The sequence below is a fragment of the Patella vulgata genome, chromosome 6, assembly GCF_932274485.2.
Source record: "Patella vulgata chromosome 6, xgPatVulg1.2, whole genome shotgun sequence".
Lineage (NCBI taxonomy): Eukaryota > Metazoa > Mollusca > Gastropoda > Patellidae > Patella > Patella vulgata.
Genome location: NC_065884.2, coordinates 56,163,537 through 56,184,128, shown reverse-complemented (window position 1 = coordinate 56,184,128; position 20,592 = coordinate 56,163,537). Strand labels below are relative to the sequence as shown.

The 20,592-nt window shown below is 34.0% G+C and overlaps 1 protein-coding gene across 1 annotated transcript; it reads left to right on the top strand.

The window, feature by feature from the left end:
• Window positions 1–1,378: 1,378 nt before the first annotated feature.
• Window positions 1,379–19,616, top strand: LOC126825211 (homeobox protein DBX1-A). The gene is made up of 4 exons (XM_050554774.1): window positions 1,379–1,820; window positions 4,699–4,893; window positions 13,610–13,806; window positions 17,744–19,616. Exons 1-4 carry the CDS (start codon window positions 1,508–1,510, stop codon window positions 18,056–18,058), a joined length of 1,020 nt encoding a protein of 339 aa, XP_050410731.1. The 5' UTR covers window positions 1,379–1,507; the 3' UTR covers window positions 18,059–19,616.
• The last annotated feature ends 976 nt before the right edge of the window (window positions 19,617–20,592 follow it).

The window sequence follows — 20,592 nt, the reverse complement described above, 5'->3', positions numbered from 1 at the left end:
GTTTTATTTCCCCAAAAATATTATGGTCAAAATATTTTTCAAATTTAGCAATACAATAATCACTCGTCCATGCAAGATGATTACTGAAATATACTGGAAGTCGCGGATTCTCTCCCGGTGTTGGTCGAGAAGGATCATGGGGATTTTCCGATGTGATTTTTCCCCTTGTCAGTGATGCAGGATGGAGAGTCTGGCAAGGACAGCTGTTTAAACGTTCGGGTGGGACGAAAAAAAGAGGTCCGGGTGTACACATTGGCGTGCACGTAAAAGATCCCTTGGCAGATGTATACACTCTTTGGCGTATGTCGGTCTTTATTAACAGAGTTCGGAGCAGAACAGTAGAACGTAAACCCCATTTTATTTTTAAGAAATTAAGAATTAGGTGAAATTTCGAGTATCACAGGTGAATTTAGCCGTTTTCCTTTCTCCACAACAATTTCCCTTCAAATTTTTACGGGAAATGAAGTCTTCAATGACTAAAATCGCTTTGACCGTATTTTGTATAATAAATAATAATGTTTTCATAAATGACCAAAAATTGTGAACATTAATTTAAAAAGCTTTGGATATTTCTACGGATGCTTTTTAATAGATAATGTAAAAGTTTGAATAGGGTTTATATCTTTTTGTTTTGGGCTTTGGAGTTTTTGGGGGGTTGGGGGGTCGGGGGTGCGGGTAGGTGGTGTGAAGAAATATAAATACAAAAAAGAAAGGATTAATCGCACTTTTTTAATAAAACGTATAACGTATTAGTGTACACCTCAATTGGTGTTAGAAGTCATTTAACTTCCAGTTGCAATCTGTTATTTATTAACCTAATGCACTTTTAAAATGGATGATCAAGATTGTGTTGAAAAAATTAAAAGCTTTTAACCTAAATATCAAAATTTTAATGTTCGAGAAAAAAAAGTACAATGGATTTGGATGTTGAAAGAATATCTACTTTGAAGTGTGAAAAAAAAATATAAGATCGGTATTCTTTTTGGAAGCCTGCTCCTCCCATTGTTAAGCTGTAGTTGATAATAATGTTAATAATATATGCATGAAGGCAATATTAACTTTTAAACAACTTTCATAACACTCAGTATGATAAAGAGAACATTCTATAATTCCCTCGTTTAGTTTCGTATTTGGGGCTATAAGAAGATGTTGGGATGTCTAGAAGGGGGCTTGTTCGTGTAACGACTCGCAAATCACCTTGCCTCTATTGTCCTGATCCAATCACTAACTGCGATTCAGCGAATCATTGAATAGATTGCTTCTACTAATGCGACAATAATTTATTGATATCGTCCAATCAGAATGGGCCATTATATCAAATCTCCGACATATAAACATCCGTTGCTCGCGCTGTCACACATGGTATATTTTTGCGCGTGCACGTTTAGTTATGAAGTGACAGGCTTATTAAAAACGTTCATTAATTTTATGAGTTTTTATATGATACGAATTTAGATTTTTTTAATTTTCAGAGAAAATTTTGATTTTGTTATTTTAAACGGCATACATGACTGTCAATAATAACTTGAAAATGTTTCCAAATATTATTGCGCCATCTCCTATATACCAGAGTTTATTCCGAACACCTCTTCTGCAGCAAGCCCCCTCAGTGACCGGGTCTGCTTCATTTTTAGTGGAAAATTTACTGCGCGAACGGACATCAGGATTTCTAACTCGGCCTCCACACGGACTGGCTACGAACGCAATACACCACGAAAGAGACAGTCCTCCAGCATCAAATTCTAGCCCAGCGCCGTTTCTTAAATTTGGAGTTAGTGCCATTCTAGGAAAAGAATCACCTAAAACGTCATCAAATTCTGGTAAGATTGCATTTTATTATTATTTCTTTATTCCATTTTAAATAAAAACTGTTATTACAAATTTCCAAAAATCTGTTCATATTTTTATCAATTTTAGACTATGGCATTATACACATTTATGGAAGAATTGGTTCTATTATATAAAGCATCTCCGACTAAAGAACTATATTTGTATTAGGGCTATATATAATATGTTTGTTTGGGGTTTTTTTTGGCGGGGGTGGGGGGGTGGGGGGGCGGGGGTGGTGGTGTTAATTAGGTGGGCTGGGCCGCGGGGTAGTTTTATTTTTTTTTAATGTCCGTATTTATATCCTGAAATAAAATTTTGATTTGTGATTGGCTACTGATATACTATTTCTTATAATGGCACCACATTTTATTTCTATCTCACTCTTTCATAATTTTATTACATAATGGAAAAAAAACACAATCATTAACTTGAGATTTCCATTAAGCTTTTTAAAAAACTCATATAACAAGGTTGTTCCTATTTGTCAACCAGAGAGCTGTCAACCATTTGGAGACACGAAATTCAAACGCCGCACGTGCGAATGACGTATAAGTCTGAGCGATGACATAGTGGAAGACTTCAACAACTGTTATTATTCAACCAATAATATTAGCAAAATACAATTCTTTTTACTTAATGCCTTCTGATAATTTATGGTAAAGAAAATTATGTTTTTAGTTGTTTCGATATATTGATCAACTGCAGTTAAATATGGTAGTTTATCAAAGCATCAAAATTCGAGTTTAAATTATGCGGCACTGTAATTGATTTTAGGTTTTAGGACTTCAATATTTATTGTAAATACTATTTATGATAATGTATTAATCGTTTTATACGTATTGACGAAATACAAATTGAGCTTTGTCTCTTATAGTCATTTTATATTCAGCGAGTTTTCTTAGAATTCCTCTATTGTCAAAAAGATCGAAGATACAAAATTGAAGAATGGCGATTTTTAAATATATATTTATAATTGTCACAAGATTTCTTCAATTAACATATGATTGATTTCGAAACCTAAACCTAATTAGAAAATTATAAATCAATAAAATGGCCCCTCTCCAGTGAAGAGTCATTAATATTTATTTGTAAGCAGTTTGTACTACACAAAATTGGGAAAGAAAATCGCCCTTAATTGGAATGAGGTATATTGTCATTGTATTGTACTTAAGTCATTTTAAGACCTAGCATAATTTTGCCGGGACAGCGGCGTTTCCGCCTATTCTTCGCCGACTTCCAACGTCCAGGGGTTCTTTTACGTGCACGCCAATGTGTACAAGAGTGAACTACACATGCCTGACTTATTTCTATCCATCTGTTTAAAAGAGTATAAATCTTGTTTAAATTTGATTTATTTAATTCATTTTAACATCATCAATAATATACGATATGTTAGCTCTAGAACATGTGTTACCCCGTTATCAAATATTTTATCATAATCGAAATGAATTTTTGATGTGAATTTTAATTGAAGTTTTTATAATGAAAAGTTAGTATAACAAGAAATGTAATATAACTCACAACGACTTAGCGGTAGATCATTGATCAGTTTCTAAAATATGTTTTATGCATTTCATCTAGAATTATTAGTTTTTGTACAGAAATTTGATTTTATGAGTTATGTGGTGGTTTTCTATGGCTGGGTAATTTTTTTTTACACTTGCAACACGTTTTAACATCATAATATTGGCAGATTTTCGTGTAATTTAGTGGTTTTCCTATTGTTGATATTAAATCGTTCGATATGAGTTAAAGCGTCATATGTTGTAAGTTACCGTTATTACATTTTTACAAAAAAATGATCTTATGCTAAACATTAATTTGTCAGCTAAATTTGTCAATATTTTCTCAAAACGTCCAAATGCTGCAACATCGGGTTTTTGGGGGGGGGGGGGGGGGGGGGTTTGTTGTTTTTTTTGTATCTACACTGGACTGATTTTGCGAGTCACACGGTTCTGATTGCTGTTTGTCGTAGTTTATTTATGTCAAATTTAAACTCCCTAATTACCTTTTGTGAATTTAAACAAAAATTAATTTTCGCTCTTAAAGGACAATATTGGTGTCAGCCATGATTACATATGTGACAGGACTGGTTAAACACATTCCAGATATAATTTTAACACAGAGATCATCGCTACGATAGATGCGTAACGAAGATTTGAAGAAACGGAAGTGATGCAAAAATTTAAAATACAAGTTATCCTTATATATAACTAATTGACTGAAGTAACGAGATACATAGTCGAATTTCAGCTCACTGAAAATTCCGTTGAAGACAAAAAGTTGTTATATGAGACTGTGAGGGGATATCTGTCAATTCAAAAAAGATCTGACTGAAATTCTATCGCGTATCTGTTATCGCTCGTTACTCCAGTGAGTTATATAATATTAAGGATAGCTCATGTTTTTGCATTTTTGCGTCACTTCCCATTTCTACAAATCTTCGTTACGCATCTACCGTAGCAATAATGATCCCTATGTTAAAATTATATTTGGAATGTGTTTAACCAATTCTATCATGTAATAATAACTGACAGCAATAGTGTCCTTTAATATTGCGACTCGGTATTCGAATCCCACTACAGAAAAACATTTCGTTCCGTTGTTTATATTTTCAACTTTTAATGGTCGCCATTAACAACTAAATTTGAGCCATACAAAAATGAAACCAAATAGGATCTATGGTTTAATCAAATGTTTAATCTGTTTTTAATTCTCAAATTTCATTCTAATTACATAATTTAGTTAAAGATTTAGTTCAATCAAATATACCCGTCTCGATTTAAAAGTTTCGGACATTTACATTTAGGTTGCATAATTAAATTGTGTTTTAATGCATATAATTAAACTTTGTTTAATATATTTCAGGGTCACCAGTAGTTGGGAGTAGCGGCATATATACAATATCATCACCGAGTCTTCCTACTTTCTCCACGGCATGTAATAAAGCGTGTGGTTATTCCCTACACGGTGGTTTTCCGTGTAACTCATGTAATCTTCCACGTCATGGTTCCATTTACGATGCACATTTTAACAACATGCTTAGACCACCATATTTATCGGGTAAGTAGATTGTATTTCTGAAATATATTGATATCTAGCCATTAGCCTACCTATTACTGTTGAGACGAAATGTATTTATTTAGCGAATTTAGCGAATTCACAATTCCTATTCATCGAGCGTTATATTCCCTATCATTCAGACAACATTTAAATATTCTACGAATATTAACCTTGATGGGTTGTCAAATTTTGAAAAAAAAATAGGCCATAGGCAGGCTAGATTATCCATTCTTTTACATTATCATCTACAAAATCTACCTTTTTCAAACAGAAAGCGTAATAAGGAAGGTAGTAAAACAAGATGTCGACGCCCATGAAATTAATTTAAGAACTTCTATTTCAGAAAAATCTACTTGCATTGCCTGTTGAATATCCAACACTCCTACAATTTTTAGTATAAAATTTCTCTCTTGATTAAGGATCGCATCTATGGTGTTTATCAATCCCAATTTGTCATCACGATTAATGTTTGTTTATATTAATGCATAAATTGTGGGATTTATTCGGGAAGGGGTACAACTCATCCATTGCACATGTGTAACTGTGAGTTTTTTTATGCACTTTGAAGACTATGAGGTTCTGTGTGTCGAAGACTGCCGAATGGTAACGAGAGTTATGCCCCCTTCGCTTGTACGCTTTACCGATAAACGGAATTCTGGTATAGAAGTTTTTCGTTTTACTGTGCGCTTTTTTTAAAACTGGCCTAAATCAGGTTTTTTATTATTAATAACCACACCTTACGGTATGTCCCATAACGGTATGTCCCATAACCCCAAGACCCAGTGGGGTCATAAGGTTATGACACTATCCAATGATACATTTACACGTTGTCACGACTTTATTGAAGGTAGGGCCTACTAACCAGTTTATTGTTGTGAGCGAGTGTGAATTTAAATCGTATGTGTCTATAATAGCTGATTTTGTTCTTAATGGGTTGAGTTTAGAATACAGAAGAGTGTTAAAACCTCAGTCGTCACTTTTAGTACTTTACTTGAAATATGAGAATAAGAGAATAAAAATCGGAGTGGTTGTTAACATGGTCAAGCTCCTGTATTTATATACATCATCGTATACATGTATCGTGAACAATTCACTCTATTCGTCCAATGCAAACACAGCCACCGATTACCATTGTATCGCTTCAGATACATAAATGAAATGAAATGAAATGAAATGAAATGGGGTTTAACGTCCTACTGTTCTGCACCGACTGGGCTATTAAAGACGGGCATAGATCATACAGTGTGCTATGAGGGAAATTTGCCCGGGCAGCGGCACTATCGAATTCCAACGGCCAAGGGATCTTTTACGTAAATGGCAATGTATACACGGGACCTCGGTTTCCGTCCAATCCGAACGACTATACAGCTGTCCTTATCAAACCTTCCGCCCTGCACCACTGACAAAGGGGAAACCACGTTGGAAAATCCCGATGCACTTTCTCGGCTAATGCAGGGATCGAACATCCGACCTCCAGGCCAGCGAGTCAGCGCCTTGCTCACTTAGCCACCGTGGTTCCCTCTGATCAGATACAGAAACATAGTTACAACAGAAACAGTAAAGTTACATTAGTCTGTGAAGTTGATTAGGGGATGAAACTTTGACAATACAAAGGATGTGATTGAGGGCGAAAGACTCCGCCCCTAAAAAAACACCACTTATATAAGGAGTGGTAGCATTTATCACAAGTATCACTTCGGTTGAAGCGGATTTTAAATCAAATTATTTCACACACACTGTTGCAGACAGGGTTAAAGATAACAATAAATACTTCCTAAATAGCTTCCTAAAATGCATATTATTATGGTAGGGTGACCAGTGACTAGTGACCACACAATGGTCACTGACTATTGACCACCCAGTGACCACACAGGTTGTTCAAACAGTGATTTACTAGTTCAATGATCTGCAACTGCAGCCATAAATTGTCAAGTGGCAACTTGCCCTCTCGTTTTTCAATCCTATCCATGGAATTATAGCCAAGAGGAAATTATTAAATTTCACGATTATAACCATGGTTTCCGTACATTTTGAGAATTTATGGGGTTTTATTTTTCAATTCTGTGCTCGGAATTACAATCAAGAAGACGATGTAATAGTTCATATTTATCACCATTGTTTCGGTTCATTTTCAATTTTACTTCAAACATACAGTATATCTTTCGTTCAATATAAAATTCATTTTGATATATGAAGTGTCCTATTGACCCAGTCAAGTCAAGGGAAACATCTGGATGAATTAATATAAACTTAATGACGTAATATCAATTAAAATACAATTTTAGTCTGTAATGTGCAAATAATATTTATGTATAAGTCATATATTATGACTAATAATATTGATATACTGGCGTTGGCGTTAGGTATTTCTGCCATCTGCTGGAAAGGGTTTTAAAAAAAACAGAAATCCCGTGTTTGACGTGAACAAATCTGTATTACGTGTGTTTTTATTTTATTCCAATCAAATTGGAAATCAAAACCCCGATACTCTACCATAATATAATGTATAATCCTGAAAGAGAGAGAGAGAAATGGAGTTTAACGTCCACTCGACACAAACTAGGTCATTTCGGGACTAACATATGGTTTAATTTTATTTCTATAAATCGCTTGCGCGTAGGGGTCTTTAGCAGTGGGAGGAAACCGGAGGACCCGGAGAAAACCCACGAGGTTTAACAGGCGACCCTACTCCTTATCACGTATAATCTTGAAACCAAGGATGAGAAATACACTCTAAAACAAAACACCTTAAACATGTATCATTGCTACCGTTGTTACGATGATAAACAAATTCTCGAATATCCATTTTTTAATTATATCATTAACCGCAAATCGGATTTCGAGAGTTGATTATAGTATTGGCAAGTTATAGCGGTATTATGGAAGATTAGATAAGGAGCTGACAGTTTTCGCTATAACAGTTACAAAATAGATATTGTAATGGGAATATGCTGAAAATTTCAGTCAAATTACTTCTCTCTGAGCCGAGAAATCCTCATTTTAATTTCACTGTAGCCTCGATTATCATGGTTGTTATGGTTGTTTAGATAATAAACAAAGTCTCGATTATCCAATTTTACGGTTAATCATTATCGGCCGTTGAACCGCAGATTGGGTTCAAATCTCTTGATAATCAGATGGCACCGAGAGTTGATTATGGTCTTGTCATGTTAATATTGTATTCTAGGCTTCTAGTAATAGCAAGCGTAGGAGAACCACACCACACACAAACAATTACACAAGACAAACCCACCTTACAAGACACACAATATACACATATCAAGTGAATGGATCCGGGGGCTATAAACACCGCAAGAGGAAAGAAAATCAAATATTTCTAGATAACTAATTTTAAAAAATGGAGATTTTCTTTCCTAATGTATAGTAAGATGTCTGGAAAAAAGCATAAATTCCTACTACGGCAAAACGACCAATTATTGATGTCGTATTTGTAACGAAAAGTATGTCTTTAACCCACAAGTTAATTGAAGCAGAGAAATAAATAAACGGGTTTGCACTTTCGACAGGTTTTTGTTGCTCTTTATTTTAATTTAAATGTAACTAGTTTCCTTCTAGCAGCCAATTTAATAAAGAATGAAAGAAAAATATTTGCACAAATGTGTATTGATTTGTAACAGGGTGTGAAAATTACTATCGTTTATACTGTGTATGTTCTAAACCTTTAATAATACTCTGTAACTATTGTATGAGTTTTCTATTGTATTGTTAGTATATATTTGATTGAAATGTAAGCAATTTGAAATCACTTAATGAAGCCTAAGTTAACAGTCATTATCTATACATTAGTCAGGAAAGTTGATTGAACCACCATAAAATAGATCAATGAATTTAATATCTGTATAATAAAAACTGTATATAAGTAATTAACCCGCTTAGGCGCAGTGCAGAAAGGTATTATTTAAAAGGATAAAACTTTCCTAGACTAGTAAATGCATGTTCCAAACGCATGTCGGTGGGGGGGGGGCTGAATGGTCTGTCATTGAGTCAACTGGCTTGGTACGTAACAACCTCGTTGGTTCTCTCTGGGTCCTCGTTGGGCGTGCACGTAAAATTCGAAATAAGAGTAGGCAGTAGCTTTCAAGGCAAAATTTCAGTCAAAGGAAGTTGAGTAGCGTAAGCCCGGCTTCGGTAGCCCAGTCAGTGAAGAAAAGTAAGAAAAGTAGGACGTTAAACCCCATTTCATTTAACTGATTCCCTTAATTTTAGCCTTTAGGTCTTACTACCTACAGTATTTATTGACTCCTAAATAAAAGGTTATTAGTAAATGAACAAAATGAACTAAAGCCGGAAGTATTCACATCAGACTACGTCAAAGACTGTGTTTGGTTTTAAAAAGTAGAGAACAAAATTATTGAACAAGATCGGTAGGAATTATACAACAACAAAAGCTAATAAACGGATTTTTAACTAAGTCTAATATTTCTCTTATTGTTATTCTAATTAGGGGTAATTTATCATTTTTATTAATATGTTCTATACATTAACTTACATCGCATTACCGAGATAAATAAACTCAATTTTACTTTATTTGACTTCTTTTATTCACTGGACGACCTTTAAATAATACAAACCATAGTGCTATGTATATATTGAATGACAAGTCAGCAGAAATCAATCTGTAATTTTGTATATTTTACCCGCGGCTTATTAACACATCATCAACGATAAAGTAAGTGTTAGTCTGGTGCGTATGAATACATGGAGAGAATGACGCGTCACAGCTGGTGTGTATGTAATTACATATATTTAAATTGCCCCTGCGCACGTTATTAATTTCTTGCATTTAGGTTGTTTATTTACTATGCCCAGGGTTTAAACGTCGCTAGATTAAATCAAATTACATATATTGGATAAATTACGTATATATGGTAATAAAAAAAATAACCGTCGTAATGGCTTTTATTCTACCTTGTAAACCATTTTCCGCTTACCCAATCTTTAGACGTACGAAAACACCGTATATACGATTCATATAATTTTCTCCAGACTATTTTGTTGTAGTCGGAGAGGAGACAGTTTGTGCTGGAACGATCGAGACTAAGGGTCATCAAAATAATAATAATTTGGTAGCTGCCTCATAATAAATCTAATATGTGTTATCTTAGAGTAGAATTTTAACACTTTACACCCATTTTATGTACTGATGTAGCTTATCAGTTACAAAGACATGTCTAGTTTATGTGTTAAATCTAGTTTCATTTTAACTCATGAAATATACCTAATACTTGTGGGAAGATTTGTCATTCTTGTTATTTAATTGTAAATACAGGGGATTGGTTCACCGTGTTGGTGTCTTTGTGGCTAGTCCTTCCTTGTACAGAAACACATTTATACATATTTCGCATATGAAAGGGGCATTATGGGAGATTAGATAAAGAGCTGGCGGTTCTCGCTATAATAGTTAAGAAATGGATAACGTAAAGAGAATATGCATAAAATTTCAGTAAAATTGCTTCACTCTGAACCGAGATAATAGCGATTGAATTGTAGGAGTAGCCTCGAACATCATTACTAAAGTCGCTACGTTAAAAAACAAAGTCTCGATTATGATTATCCAGTTTGAAGCTAAATCATCACAAAATGTATTCAAATCAGGCTAGCGATGCCATTGATTATGGTCTGGATACGTTAATTAATGTCTAATTAATATATTAGATAACATTTCATGCAAAAAGAAAGACCAGCAATAGGTATATTTAGCTCTTGCATAATGTATGTTTAAGTAGAATTGGGCTATAGATACATGAACATTTCCAATGATTATCGGAATCTAGGAATGAAGCTTTCTGTTATTTTCTATGATATGGTTTACACACAAATATTGGGCGGTGGTGCTTCCAACTTTCTTTTCGCACAATGTATATTACACAGCCGTTGAACATGAATTGTAACCGAAGCAGAATGCAGTACCTTAAACTTTAAATTATTTTGTTTACGGTGAGCATGTCACTGACACACTATTGGGTTTGACACCGGTGTTGGCCGACAACGTTTCTCTGGATTTTCCAGCTTGGTTTACGTCGTCAGTGGTGCAGGTAGCCTCTAGACAGAAACCGTGTACGTAAAAGAACCCCTGACATTTGCAATTCGATGACAAATAGACCCGAAATTTCCCTCATAGCACTTTGATAAATTGTCTGATAAATTGTTTCAATGGCGGGGGGTTGGATGGCTGAATGGTTAGCGTGCGCGCGCTGTATCATAAAGTCTGTCATTGAGTCGACTGGCGTGGTTTCGAATCCCCGGTTGTACGTGGCAAGGAGTAGGGTCGCCTGTCCAACCTCGTGGGTTTTCTCCGGGTCCTCCGGTTTCCTCCCACTGCTAAAGACCCCTACGCGCAAGCTAATTATGTAAATAAAATTAAACCATATGTTAGTCCCGAAATGACCTAGTTTGTGTCGAGTGGACGTTAAACCCCATTTCTCTCTCTCTCTCTCTGTTTCAATGGCGTTTAGTATTGGCAGTCAAACTCATCGATCACATAAATATGAAGAACGGAAGGGAAATGTGTACATGTGTGTATCAAGCTTACTTTCATAATACGATGCAAGGATGCCGGTTAGAAGGGTTTCTGTGGGTGGTCAGGATTAACCAAGTATTGTTGTGTACATGCATAATTCATATTTTATCATTGCTTGATAACGACTAGAGAAGCCTAGTCGAAACTTTGCTCAGATATAATCAGTAATTGTATTCCATGGAATTGTGACTTGTACATAAATAGCACTCTGCATAACGTTAAACCACATTTCTTTTTTTTCTTTTTTTTCCTCGATTAATTGCGCATATGCTGTATTTGACGTTCTGGTAACGGGTGGTCTAGTTTGCGTGTTGTACGCATACATGTATCCGCCTATGAAAAAAGAAGCGTTTCATATTTCTGAAGCGAAAAGTGTGCTCAATGTTTTGACGCTAACGATATTCATTTACAATCGTGATTATACCACGAAATACAAAGTGTTACCAATGTTTACACAATGATCCAACATAACACTTGAATTTGAATTTCAACCCGTGGTCAGATATTGACAAAGATAATATTAATAAATGGGATAAAGAATCTATTGATACTATGGTGTTAGCTAATTTACATGCCATTATCCACCTAACATGGTTGTTAATTTATAGGTTTACCGGGAGGTAATATATATTATATTAAAAATAATTGCTTAATTATTAAATTGATTGTAAAATAAGATTAAATTTAAATTGATTGTAAAATAAAATTCATTTTAAATTTATTGTAAAATAAAATTCATTTTCAATTTATTGTAAAATAAAATAGATTTTAAATATTGATTATAAAATAAAATGAATTTTAATTTGTCAAACAAAAATATATTTCAAAATAAAATTCATTTTCAATTTATTGTAAAAATATATTCATTGCAACTAAAATTCATTAAAAAAATAAAGTCAATTGTAAAGTAAGTGCCATGTAAAATAAAATCCTTTTTTTTTTTCGATTTTCATTAACCACCACTCTTATCATCCTCAAAATTACCTAAGCCAACTTTTATAATTCAATAAAATTTTCTGATGTGAACATAATCAGAATAAAATTTCATAAAAAAAGAAAAGAAAACAAGAAAATACCAAAGAGAGATTGATAGTCGAATTTATGATATACGGGTAGAAATAGGGTTTAAAGTCGGTCAGCATAAATTATTTCAATGGAATTTAGCTATTGAAAATACAGTTTAATACACAGGGAACAATTCTATGTATTTGGCTATTTTGTATCTAATAGCCTGATAATTTATTTCTATTTGCACGTGCGTATAATACAAAGGGGGAGAATTTTTATAGCGTTTTCGCCAAAAGGCTAGATATAACGCTGCTTTTTTTCTTCTCTAGAACAGCGTATTCACCTACTCCTCGTAGAGCTTTACCTAAATCCTATAAGAATAGCTTCCTTCTCCATAATGTCTCTTTAACATATTAATGTTCTATTAGAGTCAAATATCAGTGTTATGATATTGACATTATATTCTTATCTCAGTCAGCTGTTGTCATGTTCAAAATACAAAAAAGAGAAAAACGTAATGATACTTTTTTGAATGAAAATAGATTCTATAATAATTGTTTAAAAACAAACATGCAAAAATATATGCTTTCTTAACGAGGTTTTGTCACTCTTACCAAGAAAAACAATGCAATTAATTTTGAATAATATTCAAATAATCCTAAACTCGACTAGAGTTTTACTTTTAAGTTTTAAGGAGTGTTTTAAGTGATTTTAAACATAGTTTTACTGAATGTACCAGCGCTATGCAAAATGGATTATTATTATTATTATTAAGCGCCTTCAAAAAAACACTAAAATCTTGTTTGACAAGTAACTTGGCGATCAAGACATGCCCGTTAAATAGATAAAATACACCCCAATACCCACACGTCAATAAGAAAACCAAATCAAATCAAAATGTGGTTTTATAGTTAATAGTCAGGAGCTAATAAGGTACATACATTTATCTTAGTTACCCCGTTACGCTAGAGCGTGCATATTTTATGATGCCAAGGGATCTTTTACGTACACGCCAATGTGTACAAGAAACCTCGGTTTTCGTCCCATCCGAACGACTGGACAGTCGTCTATGTCAAGCCCCCCGTCCTGCACCACTGACAAGATATAACCACGCCGGATAGATGGTACTATATTTTAATATAAATATATTTTTTCTATGTTTTACAGGTTCGTTTTTACCAATGCCTAACGCCTTCACGTTTCTCAGTAACATGCGAGGCAAACCAAGAAGAGGGATGTTAAGACGTGCTGTATTCTCAGACGCCCAAAGAAAAGGTTTAGAAAAGATGTTTCAGAAACAAAAATACATCAGTAAACCAGATAGGAAGAAACTCGCCTCAAAACTAGGTTTAAAAGACTCACAGGTATGCACCCGTGTTTTTATTATTATTATTATTATTCAATGGTGTGAGAGAGAGAGAGAGAGAGAGAGAGAGAGAGAAATGGGGTTTAACGTCCATTCGACACAAACTAGGTCATTTCGGGACTAACATATGGTTTAATTTTATTTCAATAATTCGCATGCACATAGGGGTCTTTAGCAGTGGGAGGAAACCGGAGGACCCGGAGAAAACCCACGAGGTTGGACAGGCGACCCTACTCCTTGTCACGTACAACTGGGGATTCGAAACCACACCAGTCGACTCAATGACAGACTTTATGATACAGCACGCGCACGCTAACCATTCAGCCATCCAACCCCCCTTATTCAATGGTCGTCTTGATAAATCATGATTGCACAGTAATACAATCAGTATCCGTTTGATTTTGGTTGTAAGCGTAGGTGAGGTGATAAACAAATTCAAAGAAAACGCCGTTAAATTAAAATTTATAAGTTATATAAATGTAGATGTTATAAAACATTTCCCTTGTTTATCTCTTTTGATCCGGTTGGGCACTAGTCTCTCATTTAGATTGTCTCGGGTTCAAATCCCGGCGTCGCTCATCAGAGGCTGATAAGGAAATTGTGCCCAGTCGTTTGGATGGGACCGAAAACCAAAATTGCCCGTGTAAACTCAATGCATTGACAGTTGGAGTTTTAAGAAGGATAGCCGGAAACGCTACTGTCCTAGCAAAATTTGACCCTATCATCTTGCAATGCACAAGTAACCATAGAAACGAAAATGACCATATTTTTTTTTATCTTAGTCTCGAAATAACCGAAGTATTGCGTTGACGAGACTTTAAACCCTATTCAAACCCGATTATCTCTTAATCGGATAAATGTGAATAATTGAGTGTATTTAATCGAATTCAGTAGAAAATGATACTTACAGGAAAATTATTCATAAATATATAATAAATTTTGTGTGACAAAGGGTGATTTATTTTGTTTAGATACCGTGCTGATTATTGAGTGAATTAACCGCCCCACAAGGATAATAACGTTAGCATCTGATATGGTGACTTTGGTGGCGACATCTGTGTGTATATAAGATATCTTTTACCTGGACAAAAACTAAATTTATTTTTCGGAATATTAATCATTTTACACTGCAGCCTGTGTATCTGTTTCCATTAATTAAAGATCTATGTCTGACAATCGAAAGCACAATAAAGCTAGTTGTTGGAAAATAGATTATAATTACCCGTTAACATATATTTCTGGTCTATAGAACAATATATTATCTTACATGATACCTTAAGCCACGATCATTTTACAATCTCTAAATTTTAACGTGGCTGAAAATGCCATTTTTAGGTTAGGGTGTAGGGTGGGCGCAAGCTGCCATGTCACATGCGTGACATGCGCCTACATCAATAAAGCAAGAGAGAAATGGGGTTTAACGTCCACTCGACACAAATTAGGTCATTTCGGGACTAACACATGGTTCAATTTTATTTCAATAATTCGCTTGCGCGTAGGGGTCTTTAGCAGTGAGGAGCAACCGGAGGACCCGGAGAAAACCCACGAGACTGGACAGGCGACCCTGCTCCTTGTCACGTACAAACAGGGATTCGAAACCACGCCAGTTGACTCAATGACAGACCTTATGATATAGCGCGCACGTGCTAACCATTTGGCCAACCCAATTATGTTAGCTATGTCAATTGTATAGATTAGTTATTGAATTTATCCAGAATAAGTTTTGTGGGTCAAACAGATGAATCAGGTGTGATTGTAGGAAAATATCTTAACAGGGCTAAAGCGAATAATACAACACTCCAATATAAACATTTAACTTATAAGGAAAAAGATATTATACCAGAAAAAAACATCGACATCGAGTGCAATGATTAAGGTCTGTATGCCCTTGTCGACCGTAGCACAATAAATCCCAACTTCCTTTAAAGGAATATGTTGAAATAAATAAAAGTAATTATATATATTTATTATAAATTAAAATACTATAATACACAGGTGTTTATATAGACTACAATTTATTACCTAAAATCAACAAAAACCACAAAATAAACTACTTGTCAATATTCATTATATTACCATATATTAAACATCGGTGACCGGCAATAGACGAGAACATAATATGATCTATTGTAAAACTTTATGTTTCATACAAGACCAAATTACTAATACTTTTAACTTAATAAATTGTTTAAATTGGTCAATCTCAGATTTACCCTATGATCATTATTTGTATTTTGAAAATTCAACCAAGTGTATGATGAATATGAATACACCCTGAACTATTTTATTGTCGATATTTTTATATGCTATTAAATAGGTTGCTATACAAATAGGGTAACAGATTGCTTTAGTATTACTGATAATTATTAAAGGTTGGGAACTTACTCTCATAGCTGTGGATTATACTATTATTTATATGTAATTAATTTCCCAACCTTTTGATTTATGGACTTTGATTTCACAAAATATATATTAGAACTATTTTCATAAAAGCTCCTTTAAGTTTAGAAAAGAAACAACCCCAAAAATTCAAATAATAGCCTATGTATTATGTTAAACATTAGATTGGTAACCTTGTCTTGATTGGTATAATAATATGACCAATATTTCATAGATAATCGCTGTCTTAAATGCCAGAATAATGGTTAGATATAGCCATTTCTGACAATACAAACCCGAAATAAAGGTATATATTATTATAAATTGAACTTAGATTAATATAATAACTTTTACATTGATTAATACATGACTAATATTTCATAGATAATGCCCATATTTAAAAATGCTACAAGAATGATTTGAAATGGATGTTCTGACCATACACAATCAAAAATGCTTTTTTTATTAAGACCTATTTTGGCCCAAAAATTATTAAAATCTGCCAGGTTTAAGTTCAGGCCATTTAAAAATTAAATGGATTTCTACTGATTTTATACAGCCTTACTGACAAGGGCGTCTAGAGTATTGCAAAAATTTTAAATGATTTCATAAAAAATGAAAACAAATATACCGGCCGCTATCACCAGTTAGTATAGCTCTGCTTTATTGCTCGTACAAGCCAGTCTTTTAGTCATAAAGGATGTACTTAATTACATAAAAGCAACAGTTTTGACATTAAATAGTTTGACTTGTGAAATATATATAAATTGATCTAGTCGATTGACATGATTTCTCTGTAAAGGCGTTTTTTAATAGGTCTCGAAAATTACATTTAACACTTTCAAAACATTATATGAGATGAGAGCTGTCGAATATTTTACAAAATAAATTGAATGTACAGATCGTAAATTGTTGGGTATTAATATCAATATCGAAATAATTAAATTTCACAGTTTTCCTTTGGATCAATATTGATCTTAATGATATCAAATCATATTTAGTATTAATACTGGTTAATTCCGTATAGTGTGAATTATGAGGATAAAATGTGTCTCTTTAGGGCGTTTATGACTGGAAAATATTTTAAAGATGCAGGTCTTTATTTTGGCTTTAAATGTTATATAAACTATTATGTAGACATGGATTGACATGGCATGTCAATAATCAACTCTCTAGACCATCGGTAATAAACAAACTATGCTACATCTTTTCAAACTTCAAACAGTGATACCTTCGCTCAGAATAACGTAATTTCGATGAAATTTTCATTATATCCATTTTGCATTATCTATCTTTGAACTATTATAGAAGCTCTTACACAATCTTACATAATGCATCTTTAATCTATGTTTTTATATCAACAATATCCACATTCAATTCCCCTGTGAATTTAATAAATGAAATCGTGTTATATCTAAGCCTTTAAACAACTGGGCTTTCAACGGCTTCGACGGCGTGCAATAAGGGTAGCCCATGTCGCCAGTGCTATTAAATGGCTACATGAAACGATGTCATACTTCTTGAATATTAACATATAAATACATTTTCCTTTTCAGGTAAAAATCTGGTTCCAGAATCGTAGAATGAAGTGGAGAAATTCTAAAGAACGCGAACTCTTATCATCTGGTGGATCACGCGACTCCACTTTACCAAATAAGAACAATCCTAATCCTGATTTAAGTGACGTCAGAGATGATAACCTCATAATTGATGACGTTGAAGAACACGAGGCTGGAATTTCTAACGAAAGATATTGTTCACCTATCAACAGTCCTGTGCCGAACAGTCCAGAATGCCTCGAACATTTAGACACAATTGATGAATTACATCATTCAGAAGACGACTCTGATGAAGAAATCGATGTGTCTTGAATACTTTGTCCTTAAAAACTAACATGTAGCTTCCAGTTGTAAATGATTAAGATTATAGCAAATCAGTGCTGAAACGTATGAGTACTTTAGTATAATGTTGCTGAGAGCCTATGCGTATATGACAGGGAAGATAACTCTTTCACGGTTTCTCGTGATGTGATAAATGCAGGGCGTTTATCGTTGGATCTGTCGGAAAGGTGAACAGAGCTATTATTATTCAATGGTACTTACTCCATTACCGTTACCACGAGTTTACCATTAAGCAAATTAGAATATTATGTTCAAAGCATGGTGACTTGAGAATGGGATAATCCTATTCAGGGCATCGTGAATACCCTATCTTATAATGCTCTTTTAAAAATATGTGCAATAAATGAACATTATTTGTTGAATTTTAAACTGTTGTGTATCAAGATTGCTGGATATTTAAATGTATCGTACGAATGGCGTGTTCCGTCAATTAGGTTATGTTCGACCATGTCACGTAGCAAATATCTTCGCAATAACGACGAGAATAAGAATATATTCCGATAAACCAATGGTATTAATACTAGCAGTTCAATAACAATTGCTACATCAGATAGCAATTTTGGGATATTGTTTTCATGGAGGGTTATTTTCATTGGTCGGCCATTTTCAAAAGAGTCGACAAATCATCTATTAGGCTAATTGATATATTCCATTTTGTAGGTAATTATATGATCTAATTATAAGATAAGTTAAAGACCACTGTGTATTCTTTTATGTAAGATTTAGATTAAAGACTGGTCGTTCTTGCTTTAATAATTCAAAAATAGATAATGATTATATTTAAATATTTCAGTAAAATTAGGCTACTTTATTCTGGTGGAAGTTATGACTGCTTGAAGATGTAGCGTAGATCGTTTATTATCGCAGCAACTGTACTGGACAACTGAGACTATGTCTCGATTATCCATTTTATCGTTAAATGTTAAAATCTCTTCGGTGTTCAAATCAATCGGTCATCTGAGGTCCAGAGTGTTGGTTATCGCCTGGTCATGTGAATAAATATTTAAATAATAATTTATGTAGGATTTCAGGCCAGAAAAAAAGACCTGCAATAGACAGATTTAGATCCTACATAGTGCATCTTTAATGAGCTAATTCTACATGTATGTAAACGTTGTTCTGTACCAGAATAAAAGGTAGAAAAATAGAATAAGCTGTATACTAAGCACACCACAGTGACACTTGACTGTTTAATAATAATTGTATTAATTTATATATTAATAATTACCTAGGAAGAGCTGGAAACTGTTGTATCTATCTATCGTAAAAGCACCAATATTAATTGATATAACTTAAAAGACTGGTTTGTTACAATGTTGAATGTTGACCTCGTTAATGTTCTTTGACCAGTGAATAATGTTATAAAGTTTAACAAACACAGAAACGTATAAATATTCATTCGTTAACTAAAGTGCTAAATCTAGTTTTATTACAATTTGTTTATTATAGTTTATATAATCATTATATATATATATTGTATTGCATTTTGTATATATGTATAAATACATAAAAAATAATACTAATTGAATATCAATGTTCTTGTGTTTCATATTTAAAAATGTAAAGGTTTTGTATTGTGCCTGTCTAAAGCACCTACAAAGTGAAACCAGGCTAATGAAGACGGGAATACCCCATGCAGTGTGTTGGAGCCGGGGGGGGGGGGGGGGCTTTTGCATGATCTACCCTTCTTTCATATTCTAACTGTAAAGGATCCCTTCTTTACATGCAGACCAACATGTACAAGGGACCTCGTTTTGTTGTCCTACCCCAACAATGATCCTTTCCGGACAACTAACAAGGGGGGGGGGGGGGACACGCTTGAAATTCCCAAGGCACGTTATCGACCATCATCGGTTTCAAACCATGTTATTGAGGCAACGCCTTACAAACTAACTTAATGTAGCTCATCAGTACCTTCAAGGAAAATCTAATATTTTTCACAACTGAACAAAAGAATTACTCTTGTGTGTGCTATGATTTCTAAGGGTTTGTGTCCGATTAAAGCGACATCTAATTTAGATATATGTTGTTTCAATTCCGTGATTTTATTTCTGATCAAATCAAAGTTCTATGATTTGTCACTTTATGAAGGTGTGATGTTAAATCCCCAAGATGAAGATTAACGAGGTGTAAATAAAAATCAAATGGATCCGAGTATATTGATGATCAGAGATTACTCAGTCATGCCTTATAAGTCCGGTTCATACGTTTGTCTATCTAAAACGTCACTATACATTCTTATGATAATAGCCCGATATTTTGTGAATCTATAAGGTCCGACATTATTTGATTGATATGTCTAGGATGATGCACGGAGTAAAACGAAAAACTGGCTGGAAACGTTAATGACATCTCTCAGATTCAAAACGGAAGCTTTGAGTTACATTTAAAATGGACGCATATTATCCCCAACATATTATCCGTCCACAATTTCTTATGAACAACGATATTTTCAAATTTCCAGTGTTTGTTATTGGTGTCACGAGAAAGAGCCGTAAGGCAAT